Source organism: Chenopodium album, chromosome 23, assembly GCF_948465745.1.
Source record: "Chenopodium album chromosome 23, dcCheAlbu1.1, whole genome shotgun sequence".
In the NCBI taxonomy this organism is placed as follows: Eukaryota; Viridiplantae; Streptophyta; class Magnoliopsida; order Caryophyllales; family Amaranthaceae; genus Chenopodium; species Chenopodium album.
The window spans coordinates 3,718,294-3,740,917 of NC_137856.1; the positions used below are offsets into that span (position 1 = coordinate 3,718,294).

General features: G+C 35.4%; 5 protein-coding genes across 5 annotated transcripts; all 5 read left to right on the forward strand.

Annotated features, from left to right (window-relative positions):
• Nucleotides 1-727: 727 nt before the first annotated feature.
• LOC145608729 (pyrroline-5-carboxylate reductase-like) lies at nt 728-5,406 on the forward strand. Its single transcript, XM_081664334.1, has 7 exons — nt 728-1,029; nt 1,390-1,438; nt 1,791-1,882; nt 2,166-2,238; nt 3,931-4,051; nt 4,201-4,306; nt 5,072-5,406. The coding sequence occupies exons 1-7, from the start codon at nt 832-834 to the stop codon at nt 5,258-5,260; spliced, it is 828 nt and encodes a 275-aa protein (XP_081520460.1). The 5' UTR covers nt 728-831; the 3' UTR covers nt 5,261-5,406.
• Nucleotides 5,407-6,399: 993 nt separating this feature from the next.
• LOC145607975 (lycopene beta cyclase, chloroplastic-like) lies at nt 6,400-8,270 on the forward strand. The gene has a single exon (XM_081663576.1). It carries the CDS (start codon nt 6,608-6,610, stop codon nt 8,111-8,113), a length of 1,506 nt encoding a protein of 501 aa, XP_081519702.1. The 5' UTR covers nt 6,400-6,607; the 3' UTR covers nt 8,114-8,270.
• Nucleotides 8,271-9,950: 1,680 nt separating this feature from the next.
• Nucleotides 9,951-12,756, forward strand: LOC145608689 (uncharacterized). Its single transcript, XM_081664296.1, has 3 exons — nt 9,951-10,294; nt 11,065-11,329; nt 12,237-12,756. Exons 1-3 carry the CDS (start codon nt 10,051-10,053, stop codon nt 12,478-12,480), a joined length of 753 nt encoding a protein of 250 aa, XP_081520422.1. The 5' UTR covers nt 9,951-10,050; the 3' UTR covers nt 12,481-12,756.
• Nucleotides 12,757-13,958: 1,202 nt separating this feature from the next.
• LOC145609614 (uncharacterized) lies at nt 13,959-15,725 on the forward strand. The gene is made up of 5 exons (XM_081665064.1): nt 13,959-14,501; nt 14,629-14,743; nt 14,790-15,220; nt 15,268-15,335; nt 15,419-15,725. The coding sequence occupies exons 1-5, from the start codon at nt 13,959-13,961 to the stop codon at nt 15,723-15,725; spliced, it is 1,464 nt and encodes a 487-aa protein (XP_081521190.1).
• A 1,669-nt stretch (nt 15,726-17,394) lies between these two features.
• On the forward strand, nt 17,395-21,521 carry LOC145609616 (protein NRT1/ PTR FAMILY 7.1-like). Its single transcript, XM_081665065.1, has 6 exons — nt 17,395-17,571; nt 18,095-18,154; nt 18,671-18,851; nt 18,971-19,188; nt 19,660-20,219; nt 20,639-21,521. Exons 2-6 carry the CDS (start codon nt 18,107-18,109, stop codon nt 21,519-21,521), a joined length of 1,890 nt encoding a protein of 629 aa, XP_081521191.1. The 5' UTR covers nt 17,395-17,571; nt 18,095-18,106.
• Nucleotides 21,522-22,624: the final 1,103 nt, after the last annotated feature.

Below are 22,624 nucleotides of genomic sequence, written 5' to 3' on the forward strand. Positions count from 1 at the left end.
ACAAAATAATAATAATAATAATAACTTTTAATATAGTTTGTAATGTCTTACATTTTAAGAAATTCATTTGGATGATAAATTATACCAATGCAATTTGTCAGTGAAATCAAATATATAGAAAAATATATGCATATTAACAAATGTGTATTTTAAAATTATGTCTTGCAGTGGATAATTATCACCTTTTATATACCTCTGGGTGCACATGTGTAGCCAAAAAGTAATTTTAAAGAAAATATAGTGGCTGACATGCTCTTTCATAAATTCAGCATAATATTTTAGATGAATTTTTATTTTATAACTAAATGCAATGTTAATTAATATGAAACAATTATTAAAAATTGTCGTGCATGGCACGGAACCTAACCTAGTAATTGAATAATATCAAGTTCTTGTCTAATTAACTAATACTCTTTCAAAGTTGTGTATCACATGTTCGATCCTCCACATCAGTAATTGGGAGGGAACTGAAACTTAATCATTCAGAATTGGGCGAATTGAGCTAGGCGGAATACTTATATGATAAATTTGACCAGATCCAACCCAAACAATTTGTTTTGAATTTTAACATATTTACTAGTACAATTTTTACATACATAGTAAAACAATAATTTAGCACAATTCAGCTTTGAAATAAAACCCGACCCAAATTCATCAAACCCAACCCAATAACCAGAATCGACATCACTTCAATACAGAATCCATAAATTGCAATCAGTTATTTTGCGGGAGTAATCAGTATTAGTGGAAGTGTTGAACCCTACTGCTAAAACCAGAAGTCCAGAACCAGAAACCAAATAGGAGAGAGAGAGAGAGCAGAAAGAATCAACAATGGCGACAACAGCAATTCCAACTGACACATTCAAGCTAGGTTTCATCGGAGCTGGAAAAATGGCGGAAAGCATTGCCAGAGGTGTCGTCAACTCCGGCGTTTTGCCTCCTTCCCGGATTTTTACCGCCCACCTCGGCGCCCAACGTCGCGAGGCTTTTCAGTCTTTCGGCGTTTCCGTCGTCGATCAAAATCACCAGGTTTCTTCCTATTATTCGCGATTAATTTCGTTTTTTCTTATGAATTATCATCAATTTCCTTAGATTTTGTATGAATTGGTTTTGAATTTCATTGCATTGGTGCCTGAATTTGTAGAATTGATTTCCATTTTATATGCTTGATTATTGTATTATATACTATGTTTATTGATTAATCTGGATTGACTATGCTATCGAATTTGAATTATATCAAGTGAGTATTGATGAATTTTGTTGGAAATTTTTCATGTGATTGGTTTCGGAGTAGGTTGACGTAGTGTTTTGAGTTATACGAATCGGTTCTTATCATTCGACCTTGTATTAAATTGGTTATTGAGCGGAGTAAATGTGTGGTATTTACAGGTTGTTGAAGAATGTGACGTGGTTATTTTCTCTGTAAAACCTCAAATTGGTACTCTTACTACATTCTCTAATGAATCATATTTTTAAGCTTTATTTTGTTGAAGATTGTTCGTTTGATTTTAATTCTTAATCCGTCCTCATCGAATTCGGTAACATTTGGAAATAATACATTTGGCCTGTCTATCATGGTTGACGAATGCTTTTATTAAAGTTTAAACTGTAAACTTGATAGTGTAATGGGACTTTGAAATAATTTTTTTGTTTTAAAATATAAAATGGGAACGAGGGAGTAGTATGTAATCGGCATATCATGTATTGCGTTGCTGAGTTTTGCATTAATATCATTTATTTGAAAGATTACTTTGTAATTTTACCTCGTTATCTTTTGTTATGTGGTGCAGTCAAGGATGTGGTGTTACAGTTGAGACCAAAGCTTACAGAGAAGCAGCTGCTAGTATCAGTGGTTGCTGGAACGAAATTGAAGGATTTACAGGTATTTGGGGTATTTGGCAGTGGAAAAAATGGATATGTTAGACTCTTTAGTGTTTATTGGTTAAGTAATAAGTATCCTTTCTTTAGGCTGTTGTAAATTGATTTCTATACGTATAAGTGACGTTATACAATTACAATCTCACATGTTTAACCAGAAAATCAAAACGCTGGATAAGTTGAAGAAAACATGCAGCCTGTTTCTAATTTATTTCTGATTGTTTTCGGTAAACCATTGCATTGAGCTTTGACACTTGTTAATCTGTTTCCTGTTGTGTCGTTGCTAGGAATGGGCTGGACAGAGCCGTTTTATTAGGGTAATGCCTAATACTCCTGCTGCTGTGGGAATGGCAGCATCAGGTTTGTTTCCATCTTTTAATAGTATTATTCTGATACATTTTAAACTCGTGATTACTTTCTCAATAATTCCAGATGGTCAAACTTTATTAGATTGTGTGCCTTGTGGCCTTCATGCTCAATGCATCAACGTCCTACATTCTTTTTCATATTGTCTGCTGAGTAACATAAAAAGTGATACTTTCATATATAATCCTGAAATGTAAAATTAATATTTTCTCTATTCCAAAACAAGTGATTTCTTGGAGACTCTCACAGACTAAGATATTAAATATTGCATCATTATTTAATTACAAGTAGTATTGCATTTGTATTTTGTACAATAATTATGATGCAAGATATTAAGTGACAAATTATATTCATGTTCAACTGACACTTTAACCTATGTTATTGATTAAAGGAGGACCTGCTTGTTCTAATTTAGACCGCTTGTATTTCATTTATATGTGGCCATGTTGAGATTCATAGTGTCAAAAAAAGGTAAACTATCTAGGATAGATAGGAAGTAAACTGGGTTAGGTGACTGATCTAAGTTCAGTTGCTGATTGGCACCTGCACATTTTTTTTTTTTGACACACTGCACATTTTAAAGTGTTAACAACACAATTAATTTGTTGAATTAATATTCCTTGCTCAAACTTCCAAGGTATAATAGTTGCTTTTTTTTAAGTAAAAAGATGATGGGCTGATAAACCTCCGTAAGTGTCGGGGGTCTGGAAATAGCAAACGGGATTTACACCTCAGCTCTGTAGTCTTGAGACTCAACCTACTGTCCTTGATGGTTGATTTACTGAGCACTTCTCAATTGCTGTTGTGACAATCTTTGCATACAAAAGGATGTTCAGGGATGTGTATTTTCCTATCTCCGTTTTTTTTGGGGGTGGGGCAGTCTGGGTTAAACCTCTAAATATAGACAGCTAGTCATTACAAATTAGTCACAGTCCAATCATATATTATTAATTATGCAAAGGGAAAAAATTGTGATCTGTCAAGCTATCTGAACCTTTCCCCACCTACCAAATTGATGTGAAGAACCCAGCTAAGGGGGCATTTGGATGTCAAATAAGAGTTTCCATTTCTAGTCGTTTGGTATGAGTTAAAAGTAACAAATACCGTTTCAAGAGGGTAACAAAATCCCCCAACTTGTTACCCTTGACAAACTAGTGGAAACAAAATACTCATACGTTTCTTTACATTGTTACAATCTACTCAAATTGTTTCCATTCCTTTAGGATATCAAAAATATAGTAAAGGTAACGTTTATCATTACCCTTTTCCCTATTTATTTAAATCCTTTCCATTCCATTTACGGTGTCTATACCACACAACCCCTAGATGGTTTTTTCTCAATTGGTGAATCTGATTCTTTGGATTAAAAGTGGGTCTGGACCATTGGTATTAAGGGGAAGAGCTAATCACTTATTTGCCCAAGTTCCATCTAAGATTAGTGAGCAATAATTACCTTACTGTGTTTTTAAAATTGTGTCTCTCCTTTCCTCTAGTGTGGGACTGTGGGGTGACTGGTTGTGGATGGGCTCAAACAAATCTCTTTGCCTTTTGTTTACAAATTTGGAAATCAAATTTTATAAAAGTAGTCTGATTCCTGAGGCCATCTTTTGTGTGTTTTTTCTTGCCCCACGCTATTATGCATGATTGCATCTGATCTTTTTTTGATATATGCTGGCAATGTTGTAGTGATAAGTTTGGGAGGGACAGCAACTGAAGAGGATGGCGAGCTTATAGAAAGATTATTTGGAGCAATTGGCAAGGCTTGGAGAGCCAATGAAAAATTGTTCGATGCAATTACTGGCCTCAGGTATGTAAGAAGTAATTGAACCTTGTGATTACCAATGCATCCCATCAATGTCATGACGGCTATTGTTAGTGTTTTTATATCTGTAATAGATAAAGGTGCATCAGATTAAATCTATACTAACTGAACTTAATTGTTCCTAATATGTGTAGTGGAAGCGGGCCAGCATATATATTCTTGGCTATTGAAGCCTTGGCTGATGGAGGAGTTGCTGCAGGTCTGCCGCGAGAACTTGCTAAGGGTTTAGCTGCTCAAACTGTAAGTTTCATTCCTTTTTTCTGCAATATCTTGACCTTGTTATGTAAATTGGTGTCGATGTTTCATTAACAGTGTCTGCATTAGCATTAGAATCTTGTGTAGTTTTCGATTCAATTTGTACCAGAACTACAAGAGTAATGTTTTTGTTTTAGTCAATTTGTACCCCAAGTTTTATGTTTCTGGTTTAGTTACTGCTCTCTTGTGCTCTTTTCTTAGTAGTTAGGTGTCTCCATTCATTGCTTCCACTTTGGATAGTTATATATGAACACTGGACTGTCCACTTTCCCTTAGATTGCAAGCTGCACCTTTTAATATCACTCTCCTTGTAGTGTACAGAGTAATATTGTTACATGTGGATGTTATCTACCATAAATCTTATTACGATGGATGGAAATGCTGTGCATCATCCTTTAGAAGCATAAGCGACACTGATTGGCACCTCAGGTGTTTTGAAAATCTACTCATCAAGGGATTCCCATAAAGCCCATTCACACATTCTTGATTTTCCATACGGGGATAAGTTTGTGCTTTGGGCATCAAATGGGCTTCAAAAAAATCAAAACAGAGAAATCAGCCATGATTGACAACTAATGGAAATTCAGGCAAGCTATCAAAATAATCACCAAACAAAATCCCTTAAGATACCTTTGGGGTAGGAAAAGGAATGGGAAGGATCACCCAGAATAGCAAGATTGTTTGTTTTTTACTCTTGCATTTTCTTATTATCTGTTAAATATGTGACCAGGTTTGATGGTTATTCTGCAGGTTTTCGGAGCAGCATCCATGGCTGTTAACAGTGGGAAACATCCTGCTCAGCTCAAAGACGATGTTGCATCACCTGGAGGCACTACAATTGCTGGTATTCACGAGTTGGAGAAAGGTGGATTTCGTGGCACCTTGATTAATGCTGTGGTGGCAGCTGCAAAACGTGGTCGCGAACTTTCACAGAACTAACTTTACATGGATACATCTATAATAATCTTTAGAGATGCAGCTAGGATCTAGGGACTCAAGAATGTTATAATATTCTTTAGTAGTTACATTATGGGAGTTCATACAATCTCTTAAAGTTTAAGGAGAAGCTAATCATTATGTTTTGAGATATGAAGCTTTGAAATGATATGAGTTGGTAAATAAACTTCTACAGAGTACAACCGAACCAAATGCTACATGATTGATGCTTTTACAGAGTTGGTAAATGATATGAGTGAAATGAACTGATTGGAGCTGAACTGATTGGAGCTGAACTGAACTCAATTAAAATTAAGCTGAAGTGAAGTAGTGAACAGGCCCTATATTCACCCATTAAAGACTAACTAATTAAGATAAAAATCAAGAAATTAAAAAAGAAAATGAAAAACCTAAATTTTATCGTGAATAACGACGATTAATTACAATCGTAGAGAGAAATTGCTAATAAATGAAAAATAGCCTAAAAATAAAATAAAATCTAATTAATTAACAAATGAAATGGAAAGAACACATAGGGTCTGTTCTCATATGTTGAAATTCAATTCAGTTCAGCTCAGCTCATCTGAGTGCAGTCAATGAGAATAGGCCCATAGTATGCCTAATTCACCACCCCTTAAATTGTCAGTAGTGGGGGTTGAAACTCTAACCTTATACGAGTAATTGGAATTAAAAGGTGCTTTCGTTTCCACTAGATCAAGCTTAATACGGAGTAATTTGTATAATACTCGTATGTGTTATCCATCGTATACTCTGTAAGGGCCTATTCTCTTCAGCATATTTTCAGTTTGGTTAACTTCATTTCTTATCTTAATTTCCTCTCTTATAAAATATTCAGTTCAGCTCAGTTCAGCTTAGTTCAGTCAATCAGAACATGCCCTAAAATCCGTATTTTTCTTATTGGCTCTGAGGCCCTCGTACATTTTTTAAGTTTTTAATAATAACAAAATAAATTTGGAGACATCATAAAATCCACTTGTTCTGCCACACAATGTATAGAGTCACCCACTTCCTCACACTACTCCTTCATTGCCCTCTGACCCTCTCATGGTGGAAAACTACGCAATTCCTCAACCGCCCAACTTCCACTCATAAAAAGGATAAATTCATCCTCTAATCTTCATTAACTGGTAATTATTCTTCATAATTGCACTTTTATTCCATTTTTTTGCTTCAATTATCTGTTTGCATGATTGCATGTAATGGAGATCTGTTTATGTGATTGGTAATTGTTGAATTTTCTTTTCTGCAATTTTTGGAGAATTTTAAAGTAACTTTGTGAGATTTGGAGATACCCAATTGGGAATTGATTTCAATTTTATTGGAGAATAAATGGGTTCTTTGCTTAAGATTCATACCAAGCTTGAACTTTGGAACCCTGTAATTCATGGGTTTTCTGAAAAATGGTCTAATTTGACTGTTTCAAATGGAAATCAGCATTTTAATAGAAAATCCCATAAAAATTGGTGCAAAACTGGGTTTGTTAGAGCAAGTAGTAGTACCCTTTTGGAGCTTGTCCCTGAAACTAAGAAGGAAAACCTTGAATTTGATTTGCCCTTGTATGACACATCAAAGGACATGGTGGTAGACCTTGCAGTTGTAGGAGGTGGCCCTGCTGGGCTTGCTGTTGCTCAGCAAGTTTCCGAGGCCGGTCTCTCGGTGTGCTCGATTGATCCATCCCCTAGGTTGATATGGCCTAATAACTATGGTGTTTGGGTAGATGAGTTTGAAGCCATGGATTTGCTTGATTGCCTTGATACTACTTGGTCGGGCGCTGTTGTTTACATTGATGAGGGTTTGAAGAAGAATCTTGATAGGCCGTATGGAAGGGTAAATAGAAAGCTATTGAAGTCGAAAATGATGCAGAAATGTATAACAAATGGGGTGAAATTCCATCAAGCAAAAGTTACAAAAGTCATACATGAAGAATCTAAATCTCTAATTATATGCAATGATGGTGCCAGAATTCAAGCTTCTGTGGTTTTGGATGCAACAGGGTTTGCTCGATGTCTTGTTGAATATGATAAACCATACAACCCTGGTTACCAAGTTGCTTATGGCATTGTGGCTGAAGTTGAAGGGCACCCTTTTGATTTGGATAAGATGTTATTCATGGATTGGAGAGACTCGCACTTGGATGGTAATAAGGAATTAAAAGAAAGAAATAGCAAGATTCCAACCTTCCTGTATGCCATGCCTTTTTCTTCAAACAGGATATTCTTGGAGGAAACCTCGCTTGTTGCTCGGCCTGGACTTCCTATGGAAGACATTCAACAAAGAATGGAAGCTCGACTAAGGCACCTTGGCATAAGAGTGACTCGCATTGAGGAGGATGAACGTTGTGTGATCCCTATGGGTGGCCCTCTTCCTGTAATCCCTCAAAGAGTTGTGGGAATTGGTGGAACTGCTGGTATGGTGCATCCTTCTACTGGGTATATGGTAGCAAGGACTTTGGCAGCTGCTCCAATCGTTGCCAATGCAATTGTTAGGTATCTTGGTTCAGGAAGCAATTACGCTGGTAGTGAGTTGTCTGCAGGAGTGTGGAAAGACTTATGGCCAATAGAGAGGAGGCGGCAAAGGGAGTTCTTTTGCTTTGGCATGGATATTCTGCTCAAACTTGATTTGCCAGGCACAAGAAAGTTTTTTGATGCATTTTTCGATCTTGAACCACGGTATTGGCATGGATTCTTGTCTTCTCGGCTATATCTTCCGGAGCTTTTTGTTTTCGGATTGTCTCTTTTTGCTCATGCCTCTAATTCATCTAGGCTAGAAATAATGACAAAAGGCACTCTTCCTTTGATAAATATGGTCAACAACTTAGTTAAAGATAGGGATTAATATGTTTTAGGTATTGTTATGTCTTCCATGATTATACACCTACAGGTCGCTTGTAGATGTATAATATGAATTGTGAATTGCTTTCAATGCACTCTCCTGGATGTATAGCGTTCTTGATACATGTATTCCTTTTGTGAAGCTTTCTAGTTATTTGTTATGTTGTTTCTTGATTTACTTGTACTGTTTGGCATGTAAGCTCAGTTGATCTGACCTGATGAGAGAGTTTGATTCTAAAGCAAACTTCCGTTTCACCAAGAAAAGAGACTGTACGAAAGGATAGAGTTTATTATGCTTATTCCGGCTTCCAGATAGCTTTTTTCTCATTATTTATTGCAGAACCAGAACTTGTTATCTTCTTCATCCTTTTTCTTCCAAGAAGAAAGTTGATATCTTGTGCTGATGCACGAGTAAGCGCCCCTCAATGCAGCTATGCTTCTTGGATTTCCTAGAAAATTTTGGTCCTTTTGCCTTGAAGCTGATATTGACTTGTTGAGCTCGTGATGATGTTTTGATCATCATGTTCTCAGTTTCTTTCTCCTGTTTCGTGTAGTTGCAGTGCCAAGTCTGCAAGTTTGTTATTCTGTTCCTGGAAATTTTTAAAAGTTTGTTACGTGGTATTACAGTCTTACAGATTACTCTGTATTGTTTATAGGAGACTTGATTTAGAATTTAGAATACACTGATGTAGTGAGGTCTTATCACCTTAAAGGTGAAAAATGTATAGAGATCGCTTATCATTGCCATCTCAATAAAATGTACATGGACTACTTTTTAGCTACAAAGTTTTCTAATGGTTAATTGGTTACCAATAACACAATAGAGCTTGTGTAAATTGAAATAAGTTGCAACCAAAGCTCTTAAAAAAGCGACTGTTGGTAGCAGTTGCTGGAACAAAATTGAAGAATTTATAGGCATCTAAAATTGATCATTTTGGGTGTGTTCTTCACTTCTTTTCACCCGATTAGAACTTATTTATCTCAAAACTGAAATTGTATGAACTTATTAGTTTATTAATGCACTACTTTCATAGTTTGACCTTTTTTTTACTTGTATAATACTCCGTATTTAGATAAAAGGCAAAATTGTCAGAAAGTACCTAACTTAATTGTGTTTTGTCAATTAATATCTTGAATTAAATTTAATTTTAAAAGTGACACCTTAATGACGGATTCCGACCAAAAAGTCAAGTTTCTTGAGTTTCGACTTTCAATTGAGCGCGTGAGACTGTGAGAGCCACCCAATGTACAAATAGGAAATTTAAATCAACTCTACCTTAATTCTCCCCGAACAATTGAAAGTGTACAAATTTTTGTATGCGGCTAGCCACATGGTGCGGCAAGGGTTACTTGTATGGTGTTATTGTAGGTGTTATTTGTATTTTGGGGTTACTTGTATGGGTGTTACTGGTTTTGTCAGGGGTTACTTGTAGGTGTTATCTGTGTATTCTGGGGTTACTTGTATGAGTGTTACTGGTTTTGGTCAGGGGTTACTTGTATTATAAGGTTACTTGTATGAGTGTTACTGGTTTTGGTCAGTGGTTACTTGTAGGGTGTTATTGGTTTGGTACGAGGTTTTGGTCTGGGGTTACTTGTAGGTGTTACTCAACCCATTCAAGTAATCCATACAAGTAACCTCAAAATACAAGTAACTCCAGAAACAAGTAATCCTGCCGCACCATGTAACTTGCCGCACTGAAAAAGCTCTATTGAAAGTGTAAATATTCACATCCATTAGGAAATATAAACATCTAATCACCGCAATTTTAACTTTTTAAGGAAAGGACTTGCTCGTCTAATCACCATACTTTGTATGTTATCATGTTATGCACGAGTTGCCCGTAATCACAAACTGACAAGTGACAACACAATTTGTTTTTTTGGGAGTACAATTTTACACAGAATAGGAGGAGAGAGAAAGAGAGCTTCAATTTTTCATCAATGGAGAATTCAACAGCGAATGAAGAAGACGACTTCTCAGTATTTGTACTAGCTTCAGATTTAGGAGTTGATGCTCGACCTTTCTTAGATGCCTCTGAAAATCCCACTGAAACTTGGCATGATTGTCCTTCCTACTTCGCCGATGAAGACTTCTCCGATCTCGAAGATCGTGATTTCTTCCGTCTTCAAGGCTCCGATAAATCCGGCAATCGTATCTTCCGTATCGTCGGAAAATACTTTCCTGGTAATTGTTTTTTTAGTTTATGATTTTTGATTTCTAGGGTTTATGAATTGGGATGAACTTTTTAGGGGTTTTCAATTTCAGGTGATTATTGTATTGTTAATTGTGTAATTTGTTATCCTATCTAGTAAAGTTCCTGATTTTTTATATCGTGAGTTTTGGTGTATAGGGTTTATGAATTGATTGACATGAACTTTTAGAGGGCTAAAAAATCGAATTTATTGTTAATTGCATGATTTGTCATTGCATTTGGTAAAGCTCCTGATTCTTGTATAATTATTAATTATGATTATTGAGTTCTAGGGTCTATTAAATGGATAAACTTTTGGAGGATTTTGAAACCCAGGGTTTTGTTTAGTTGTTCATTGCAGAAATCACTGTTTGTTTCCTTGTAATGCTGTTCTTCAAGGTATATGATTGACGATTGGCCGATATTTAGATCATACTCCCAGGAGCATGATATGCCAATTGGTTTACTTGTGCTTATATATTTGATATCTCATGGGTGTTGAATTGCTTGGTATATCATGAATTCAGAAACTTTAGTAAGTCCAATGAAAAATCTTTAGTAGTAAATGATTGAATTGGCGGTTATTATACGAAGAATTCAACTACTACAACTAAGTTTAAGGAAAGGTTATCATTTTTTTCCTAGTATTGATTGCTCTGGAAGTGTAGATAGATTACCAGATTATCACAATGTGGTGAATTTTTTCCACTGGTTTTTTTTCCTGAGTATTCTGATATGAGTTTGTGTGCAATGGTTTTTTCAGCTCCAGTTATTGATTCTGAAAGATTGAAGAAGTATGTATTCTACAAAATCTACACAGAATTACCCGAGGGGCCATTCGGAATTGTTTATATGCATACTACAGTACAAAAGGAGGATAATTCCCCAGGAATGACCATCTTGCGATGGATTTATGAGGACCTCCCAGCTGAAATTAAAGATAGACTTCAAGTTGTTTATTTTCTTCACCCTGGTCTTCGGTCAAGGCTTGCATTTGCAACACTTGGACGGTTGTTCTTGAGCGGAAAGTAAGTCTTCTGTTTAATGTTTTGCTTACTTTACCAGAATGCTGACTAGCTCATGTACTGCATCTGTGTCACTGCATAAATGCATAAGCATCGTAGCTTAAATGTTTCCTTGGAAATATATTGTCAACTCACCTGTGAGCATGAGGGCAAGTAGTAACTAGTTGATTGTGAATTTGATTTACAGACCATGATATTCTTTAACGGAATATTTTCTATGTAGTTTGATTTGACCTACTGCTTGTTGGTTTTGGCTTGTAAGAGTATATGTTATCCGGTGTAAGCATTTGGTCTCTGGCTGCATTCATGTGATCTTAGTGGCCATTTTGAACAATAGAGTAACAAGTTATCTAAATGGGAATACTAGTGAAGTTATACTAGAGTTACACTATATGTTTGTGCAACATTTGGAATATTTGGGTTGTACTGTTGCTGCAAGTCGTGTGCCCTGGACAACAGGGATGCTGAATGGCCTTTAGCTTATAGATTTTGTGAAATGGAGCTGATATCATATTTAGTGGGATCAGTGACAAATGAATGTTCTGAAATTGCACAAGTATTTAGACAGTTAAGTAGTTAACCTTGATACCTTTTTTTTTATTTTTGAAAAGAGTTAACCTTGATATCTTGTCAAGAAAATGTTCATCTCAGCATTGCTTTTTGCATCCTCACATTATATACAACATTTACTTGTTTATTCTGTTTCTAATAATTGATTGAAATGCATTTTTTGATTCGAGATTTTAGGAGTAGTTTTTTTTTTTTTTTTTTTTTTTTTTTTTTTTTTTTTTGAAGACAGATTATAGGAGTAGTTTTTATAGCATGTTGTGTTATGTTGACAACCTATCATTAAAATTGCACAAGCTTGGTATTTGCTTCAATGTAACTAAACTTGAATTGTTTTTTTCAGCTTGTACTGGAAAATCAAGTATGTCAGCCGCTTGCAGTACCTTTGGGATGATATTAAGAAAGGTGAGGTTGAGATCCCAGAATTTGTGAAAGATCATGATGATGTACTTGAAAATAGACCACTAACTGATTACGGGATTGAACCGGATCCTTTAAAATTGACTGAGGTTCCTTCCATGTCCTTATCTCTTGGGCGGTATGATTATGAAGAAAGGTGGGCATCTAGGGAGCAGCGCATGTATTGAGAATCAACATGTTGTGCCAAAGACTTGATGAAAGAGAACCAGACATAAAAGTTAGAGAACATGTAGCTCTATAAAATACAGTGTGATGTATTTTTATGTCCCTTGTTAATACATGGAGATGAATTTCAAAAGAGCTTAAGGCATCATCTCCTGCAAAGTATAAAGTGTATTTTGTATGCATATTTAGTACGCGGTTTGGTTCTTCATTCTTTGCCTTTGCCTATAACACTATTGTAATTTATGACTGATTAATAGAAGACAGATCAGTTTCTTTTCTGCTTCCTTGTCAAATGTTACTGCGATTTTGTACTTCACATTTGGTTACTTTTTTCTATAAGAAATCATGAACAACTGACAATAATCATGGCTGATGATCTCTGTTATGTAGGTTTACAAAAAGACAGCAAATTAAGCTTTATTATTGAATAATTAATGTGATCGCTAGAACTTGTACGATTTGGCATTTTGATATGGCATTTTGTTTGTTTTTCTACCCGTTTCAATTTTGTCCGACTAAATTTTCCAAAAATACTTAATTTGCAAAAGTCGTTTGTCAAGTTTAGTCTAACACTCCTGAGGATTACCGAGCTTATATGTCTGGTTCACTACTAGAAAACACCTTGTTTCCGACGGAAAATTTTCGTCGGTGAAGGGTAAATTTCCGTCGCAAATCAGCTTTCCGACGGAAATCCGTCGTAACAGTTCGCCGGAAAAGCCTTCGTAGGAAATCAGCAATTTTCCGACGAAAATTCCGTCGAAAACACTTTTCCGACGAATTTTCCGACGGAATTCAAGGCCTTGGAAAAAAATTTGACTTTTGATCATGGTCCGTCGCAAATCTACGACGAATTATTTCCGTCGTTGATTAGTGTTTGCGACGGACTAATCCGTCGGAATAGCTGGGATTTGCGACGGAATATTTCGTCGCAAAAGGGGAAAATTTGCGAGGAAATATTTCCGTCGCAAATTTCCGACAGATTGTTCCGTCGGAAATTTGCGACGGAAATATTTCCTCGCAAATTTTCCCCTTTTGCGACGGAATTTAAGTGCAATAATTCCATCGCAAAGGAGTTTTCCGACGAATTTTTTTTAGCAAATTTCCGTCGGAAATAAGTGAAAACAAGGCATCAAATTAGATTATTTTATGCCATAAAATAATATTAAAAACCTATTCCTGCACCTAGTACCTGTTTACAAAATTTATCGAATATCGAAAATATTTTTATATATATTTCCACAAAAGCCATGCACCCAGTAGAACATAATAACATTTAGTTATTTCCAAAAGAGCGGAAACATAATCAAAAGCTATACAAATAAACTTAACTACATGTCCGTACTAAATGAGACTACATGTCCATACTACTATAAACATAAGCCAGGCTATACAATTGCCGGGATTGGGTTGTTTGAAAATGTCCGTCGGAAATAAGGTGTTTTCTAGTAGTGGTTGTTTGAAAATGTGATTTGAATCTAGAATGGGTTCTTATTTGGGGCAACATGTTGATTTAGGTCGTAGTAAATGCTTTGAGTTTGGTTTCCTCTTGAACAAGGTGGCCAAACGTCTACAGGCCTATACCGCTCTCCGGCTTTCGTCGGCGTTTAAGCTTGTTATTATCAACTCAGTGCTCATTGCCTCCTTCAATCACATCCTGTCTATTTTCAAAATTCCTGATTTTATATGTTCCATAATGTATAATTTGTTTGCTATGTTCTGGTGGAAATCTTCTTCTTCTAATCGAGGATCGGCTCTTCGGTCTTTGTCGTTGCTCCATCTTCCGAAGGGTTCAGGGGGATTGGGAATTCGCAGTATTGCCCCTTTTACTCTTCCCTATTGGAGAAGCAGAGTTGGCGACTTATTCGGTGCCCTCAGTTGTTGGTTTCTCAGCTTCTGTCTCCGAAGTATCCAATTCTTCGTTCTACGGACTCGTTCTCGGCTTCTCGTCCCTCCTGGGGTTGTAGGGGACTTATTTCGGGAATGTCCTTGTTATCGAAGGGTCTGTGTTGGAAGGTTGGTTCAGGTTCTCAAGTTCATATTTAGGAGGATTCTTGGGTTCCGGGGGACCCGTTCATTTTAGGGATCTTCCGTTCGAGTCGGTTTAACCGACTCTTGTGTCTTCTATACTTGATCCGCGTTCTTGCACGTAGGATGCTACTATTATTCATGGGTTGTTTGATTCTAGCTCTGCTGCTAAAATTCTTTCTTTGGATCGGCCTGTGCGTTTACTGGATGATTTTGTTTATTGGAAGTTTACTAGAGATGGTGTTTTTAAAATGAAATCTGCTCATGCTTTCCTTTGTGAGCCTAGGGTCATGTAGTCCATCTCAAATCTCTCAAGCATGGTGGAGGAAGTTTTGGGCTTTACCAATTCTTCCTCAGTGGAAAATATATGGTTGGAAATTGCCGCACAACGTACGCTCTATTGATCCTTTAGCGACTATTCTCAATTCTAGAGGCCTCCCTGTTGATCCAATTTGTGCATTTTGTCATGTGGATGTGGAATCTGTGTCTCATACATTCAGAGATTATCCAGCTATCTGTAGGCTTTGGCTGTCTGAAGCGTTGGGCATCCAATGGGATCTTATGCAATTTCCTTCGCTTAGTATTTGGCTCTCGAGTACAACTTCTCTTTTTTCGTCATCGAGAAATTGGAAGGGCATTGCTTCGTTATTTGCTCTCCTTTGGACGATTTGGATTTCTCGTAATCAATTGAGGTTTAGGAAATTGTTTGGTCGCTGGGTTTAATTGTTGGTCTGGCATGAGATTGGGTTCTTCGTGATATGCAGACTCTAGATTGGAAGAGGTTTGCGAGGTCTTCTCGTTCAGTTAGTTTGGAGGCTAGGCAGGATGTCAAGTGGTTGTGTCTGCGGGGGTTACCTTATATTTCTCCAACGGCTTGTTTGATTGTAGACGGGACCTGGGGTTGTCTACTTACAGAGCGGGAGCAGGCTGGATAGTCCGTGATCTTCATTCTTCTGAGATCCTTAAAGGTGGTTGTCGGGCTTTTATGGCAAGTTTAGCGTTGCAGTATGAGATTCTAGGCTTGTATCTGGGGTTTGGAGTTTGCTATTCGCAAAGACTTTTTGAAAATCCGGGTTTATACAGATTGTGTTGCCCTCCTTACTCTTCTTCCTCCTTCTGGTTCAATGAAAATTTCTACTTTGTGGCTCATTTAGGAGTTGTGGGCTTCAGTTTAGTCTCTTTTGGTTTGCCAAGTTCAAAAGGTTCCTCGTTTGTAAGTTAATCTTGCTCATTTGTTGGCAGGTTGTGCCCAGCGTCGTCAATTGTTGTATTTTCTACTTTAGTTTTTTGGGTTGGCAGTTGTTGTTTTTGGTTGTTTTTTCCTTTTATTTGATAGCTCTTTTGTTAAAAAAAAAATAATAAAAAAATGAACTTAAAAGAATTATGTCTTTAATTATATTGAATCCTTAGACCATGTTCCATGTAAACCTTTTATGGACATAATAATAATACAACTCCTTTTGCATGCCCCCGGTTTACAGTAATTTTATTGTACATCGAACATTTTTACGAAAAAGTGACCCTTTTTCTTTATAAAAGCGACCCTTTTTCTTTACAAAAGTGACCCTTTTTATTATAAAAGTGATTCATATTTTCACAAAAGTTACCCCTTTTTTACAAAAATTACCCTTTTTTTCCACAAAAGTGACCCTTTTTCTTCACAAAAGTGACCCTTTTTTTTCACAAAAACAGAGTATTAAAATAAAAAAAATAAACACAAAATACAAAGGTTACCCCAATGGCTCTACTTTCATCCCGTATCTTTATCTCTCCTCAAAACTAAACATTTCCACCATTAACAAACCTTCAAATTCTCTCTCCTCCATCAAAACCTCAACCCCCTTCTCCCTCTCCGTTACCAACTGCAAGCCCTCATATTTTTCCCTTCATAGTTGTCGTCATCGTCACCTCTGCCGCCATAGTCATCACCACCTCCGCCGCTGCCATGTTTGCCACCATCAAAGTAGATGAGGTGAAATGATAAAAACCCACAATAAGGTATATATGCAATTGGGGTCGAGGTATTCGGAGTTGTTGTAATTCCGGACTTCAAACTCGACAAATCGGGGGATGGGGGGAGGTCAGAAGCGCTGGAATCAGGGGATTGGGATGGTTAGCAAGGTCGAAATCGGAGGGGGACGCCGGATTCTTAGGAGAAGCTAAGGGAGTGGCGACAGGAGTGGTGGTTTGGCAGTTGTTGGTTGTCCCAACTTCCGCCATTCACTAATTTACTGAACACCGGCTTTTTTTAAAAATTTGTCATAATAATATAAGAGCTTTTTTAAAGAGACACCTACTATACTTCCTTGCTTCTTGCAATTATTTTTATTTATTTCATTTTTTTACCTCTTTTGACTTTCTTAAACGTGCTAATACGGGCCGTAAAAAAAAACGTGCTAATACGGAGTAAGAGGGATTGACTGAATCTATAACTACTTTTTATTGGACAAGATAATTTTTTTTATTTTTTATTTAAATCTAGATAATTTCATGTGGACAAGCTTAAATTAGAATGTTTATCCAAAACTTGTAAGTTAGTGTACGGAGTAAATGAAACAAGTGTGACTTCTTTGCCACAAAAACTCACTCATGACATTCTAAAAATAGAAAAAATTTGATTTATTCTTTTAGCTAAAACTTAGTCAGAAAAAATTTGGGAGTATCTTAGGAGTGTTTGTTATACATAGTAGGAAACTAGCTCTATAAATATAACTAACTTAATTCATAATTTACACAAATTATATCAAAGAAGAAAAAACAATTTGTTAAAAGTTCTCAAACAAATCGCAGGATATATAATTAGTAAGAGAAAACTTTATAAGAGATATTCGAAAAAAAAAAAAAAAATTAAAGGTGTACCCATAAATGACAATAGGATTTATTGGGTCTGTACACAGTGGAATCGAAGCTGGTGGAGTGATTGCATTGAGGGTTTTAGTAGGGGTGATTAAATTCAAGCAAATTTGTTTTCAATTCAAGTTATTATCATCTCCATCACCAGAGTGTTTCTTCTTCACTAACCGGATTACTCAGAGTTTCCCTTTGCGCTAACAAAGTCAAGAAAAAAGGTACTCAATCTCTCCGTTTTTATAGAGGAAGCCCCAGTTAATCTCATGGCATTTTGGTAAATAGATCAACAATTTTTCCAGTCATCATCACTGTCGGATCTGCTTTTATTGAAAAAGTTGTTGATATATTTATAAAAATGTTATGTGATAAACAAATTTTGTATATCTCAGATATTAATTTGTTGGTCAATTTTTATCTAGTTACCTTTTTAAATGAAAAATGTTATATGCATTTCATGTATGTATGTGTCAATTATTATGTGCGACAACTAACGAGTTAAAATAACTTATTACGAGTAATCTATATTAAACAAATTTTATAATTACATATAAATTGTAGATTTATTTAGATCTAGATTTATACCAAGTATGAGTCGTTAACTAATTTGCTAGTTTTAGACATAACTTTCCGTCATATTTAAGGATTTAGAAAGCATAGAATTTTACTTACCTTATGCTATCATGTAAGTTGTGAAACATAGTTAACGACTTAATTTATTTGTCCTTTATTTTTACTTCACAGGATAAATTTCAAATGACAGGAACAAGCTCCCCAAGCCACATCAATGAAATGGCTGAAAAGGTTAGTAGTCCTTAGTACTTTCATTATGTCGTAGCCCCAACAAAATGATAGACCTTACGGAGTACTATATAAGGGATAGAATGAATAATACGAGTAAATGAGAATAGTCAACTAAAAGTTGTCAATTTGTCATGCCTTTTATAATACATACCCCTAATTTTTTACTATACAATGGTCTGAAGAACTTATATAATACGGAGTAGTTGTTTATCTTTTCAAGAAGAAATATTGGTATGTACGAGTATATGCATGTCACGTGGTTGCTCATGATATAATACATAAAACATATTCCTGGGCCTCAACCATAACAGGTATGGGTGGGCTCGTGTTGCAACCACATTTCAAGCCCAAAGGCCCAGGAATATGTTATATATATATATATATATATATATATTCTATCAGCTCACTTGCTCGTCAATGATTTTCTCATTTATCATTTTAGTCGTATGTAAAACAATTTTTTTCTAACTATGAAAACTAATATTTTTGTAATGTGTTTTTAAATCTATTAAACAGAGAAGTGAAGACATAATTCAACATCGCGAAGAGGCAGACAATGGATTTAAAAATTGTATTAATAACGATGATGATGACAACAATTCAAGGGAAAATGCAACTCCTATTAGTCCACCAAATGTAGTTGCACCTTCCTTGAAGAAGAAAAAAGGAGGATGGAAATCGGCAATTTTAGTTTTAGGTATTTATTTTCTTACTTTTTGTATCTTCACTTATATTTAGGGACGGAGGGAGTCTAAGTTTTACATTTATGCAAACTTTTATCGATACTCGTGTTTATTTTTTTGTTTTTGTATGCAGCAAACCAAGCATTAGCAACACTAGCATTCTTTGGGGTTGCTGTGAACTTGGTGTTGTTCTTAACAAGAGTACTACGACAAGAGAATGCTGTTGCTGCCAATAATGTTAGTGTGTGGACTGGAACTGTTTACTTATTCTCACTTGTTGGAGCTTTTCTTAGTGACTCTTATTGGGGTCGTTTCCTCACTTGCACGGTTTTTCAACTCATACTTCTCTTGGTATGCTACTAAACTTTCCACCTTATATATCCTAATCTTGCATTTTTTTTTTTTTTTTTACTATGAACTAATCATCGATTTTAATCAAATTAAATAGTATTCTTAAATACTTTTGCTTAAATTGAAATTCTTAGAAGTCCAAGTTATATGAATCACTAAAATTTCAACGTATCCATTTTGTGATTCACCTAATGTCAAACATCTTAATTAGCGTATATACAAGTGCATGCATAAGCATAGATTTAGAGATTAGAAATAAGTAAATTGCATATAGTGTGGATGCCAACTTGTTTAATTAGTTAAAGTCTTTAAGGTGGTACTCAAGACCTGAGATCAAATCTTGTCTACATCATTGCCTTTACACTTTTTATACAACAAAAAAAAAAAAAAATATGTAAATCAAATGTAGTTCCTTACTTTATATAGTGACGTGCAAATCATGTATTTCTTAATTTATTTTTTTCTTGTTAGGGGTTGGTGCTACTTTCATTGACATCATGGCTATTCTTGTTGGATCCAAAAGGTTGTGGTGATGGTAAATTGGTGTGTCAAGAAACATCCGTAATTGGTGAAATAATATTCTACGTATCAATTTATATGGTTGCATTGGGGTACGGAGGACATCAACCAACATGTGCAACATTTGGGGCAGACCAATTTGAGGAATCTGACCCAAAAGGAGAATCATCTAAAGCAGCATTCTTTTGCTATTTCTATTTTGCACTAAATTGTGGCTCATTATTTTCCAATACTGTTTTGGTGTATTATGAGGATAATGGGTATTGGACTCTTGGATTTTGGGTATCATTTGCTGCTGCTCTTTTGGGTGTAATTCTTTTTGTGGTCGGAACACCGGGCTACCGGTTCATTAAAGCGTGTGGCAACCCTTTACCGCGTGTTGCTCAAGTGTTTGTTGCTGCCTATAAGAAGAGTAATATCAAAGTTTCTAATCCTAATGAGCTCTATGAAGTTGGAGGTTCCGAGTCTGCCATCAAAGGAACAAGGAAGATTGTTCACTCCGAATATTTTGGGTAAACATACAACCTCTCTTTCTTTTGTAGAATTTGGATAAATATGTTTAAGGTTAATAATTCATATGTTTAAGGTTAATTGATGACCAAGAAAATTTTCTATAATATGCTTTGTATACCGGGTCTTATTAGTGATTTTTAATGTTATTAGTATGTGATATTGTATGACTTTTTCATCATTGCATATATTAATTTTGTGCTTTTGACAAATATTTATTGTGTAGGGTTCCTTTGTGCTAATGAAGGATATATAGTCATGCTCCTATTTGGCACGGAGTATATTTTTATACTTTAGATGACTAGTTAACTATGTTTAATTAATTGGAATTACACAAATATAAATTATTATATGTTTTTATAGTAGTTATAACACATAAAAAATGCTTTATTAACATATTAATTTTATAAACAAATGATAGGTTTTTAGATAAGGCGGCAATAATAACTCGTGAAGATACATCAGAACCAAAAAACGCATGGCATATTTGTACGGTCACACAAGTTGAAGAAGCCAAATGTGTCCTCAAACTCCTCCCTCTTTGGCTTTGCACCATCATCTATTCAGTCATTTTCACTCAAATGGCTTCACTCTTTGTTGAGCAAGGAGATGTCATGGATACTAAAATTGGCAATTTCCACCTCCCAGCAGCAAGCATGTCTGTATTCGACATTTGTAGTGTTCTCATTTGTACAGGCATATATCGTCATATCCTCGTCCCTGTATTTGGGAAATTGAGTGGAAATCCTAAAGGATTAACTGAACTCCAAAGAATGGGAGTTGGACTAATCATTGGTATGCTAGCTATGGTAGCTGCTGGAATCACAGAAATTGAGCGTCTTAAAAGAGTTGTGCCTCATGAGGAAAAAAGCACTTTGAGCGTGTTATGGCAAACCCCACAATATGTTCTTGTGGGTGCCTCCGAAGTTTTTATGTATGTTGGGCAACTCGAGTTCTTCAATGGACAAGCTCCTGATGGGATAAAATCTTTTGGCAGCTCGCTTTGCATGGCATCCATGTCTTTTGGAAATTATGCTAGTAGCCTATTAGTTCACGTGGTAATGCTAATCACGGCGAGAGGTGATAATCCAGGGTGGATTCCTTCCAATTTGAATCACGGACACATAGAAAGGTTTTATTTCCTTATTATGACACTTACGGCTATTGATGTTGTTATATATGTGTTATTTGCTAAGTGGTACAAACCTGCTACTTTCTTAGAAGCTAGCCATAGATTGGAAAGAGAAACTACATTTGATGGAGAAGACCAAATAGATGAAGATGAGGCAGTTAAAAGAGTATGAACGTAAATTAATAAGTAAGCTAGTTAGCAGTTTTATTAGATACAATTAGAATAAAATTATAATTTTAATTTAGGGCATGCACCAAATCCATTAAGTAATCTAGTTTTTTATGTTTAGAAATTTGATACATTTTGCTATCATATTGAATAATGTAAATATAATAGATGCTTTGAATTCTCCTAAATATTTTGTTTCATATTTAATTCTTACTTTCTTGTTTATTACTTTATTGATAATCACCATTATTGTATCAAGATCATACTTTAGAGAAATTAAATTATGTAAAATAATATTTGATTAAGGATCGATACAATAGAAACAAAGTAATTTAATTGTGATGAATATTAATTAAGCCTTGATTTAGGCTATATTATGTATAAAACTCATGGTTTTAGAGACAATAGAATAATGTTAATCTACTGATAGCTTGTGTGATTCATCTTAATTGCAATATATATTTACATTCCCACCACAAGACAATGACAATTGTTGTTCTATCTTTTCAACAAGTGTCATGCAATCAAATATAAACATATGGCACGTATAATACCAAAAAAGTTAAATTAAGATATTAAGGATAAATAGATATTTTTAGGATAAAAAGATGTTAGAATTGAATAAAAATAATATTTTAAAAAATACTTATTTTATCTTTACATAATCTTTTTACTTATTACCTAAATATAGAATTTAAACTTCTAAACATATATAGTAAGGGTAACCAAAGAACTTCATTCTTGGACTAAAGGTAAAAGCTAATGTCCGGATGATTTACAAAAGTATGGTTACTTTAAAACTTATTTACATTTATGGGTCGGAATGAAACTTAATTACAAAACTACTATCCACGTAGGCTCAGATATTATTATTATTATTATTATTATAAAAAAAAAAAATTACAAAGTTAATCAATTTACAAGAAATTGGTGGGGAGCCGAGATACAACCTGGGCCCCCACCCCTCTAGCTATGGCAAACCCGATCCTGCTGAAGATGTGAGCAGCTGCATGAGCACCAATATCCTAAGCCTTAGCGAACGGCTGAACTCGCTTCAACAACGCAACAACATCCTTCTCTAATTCCCCCAACGAAAAAAAGGAGAAA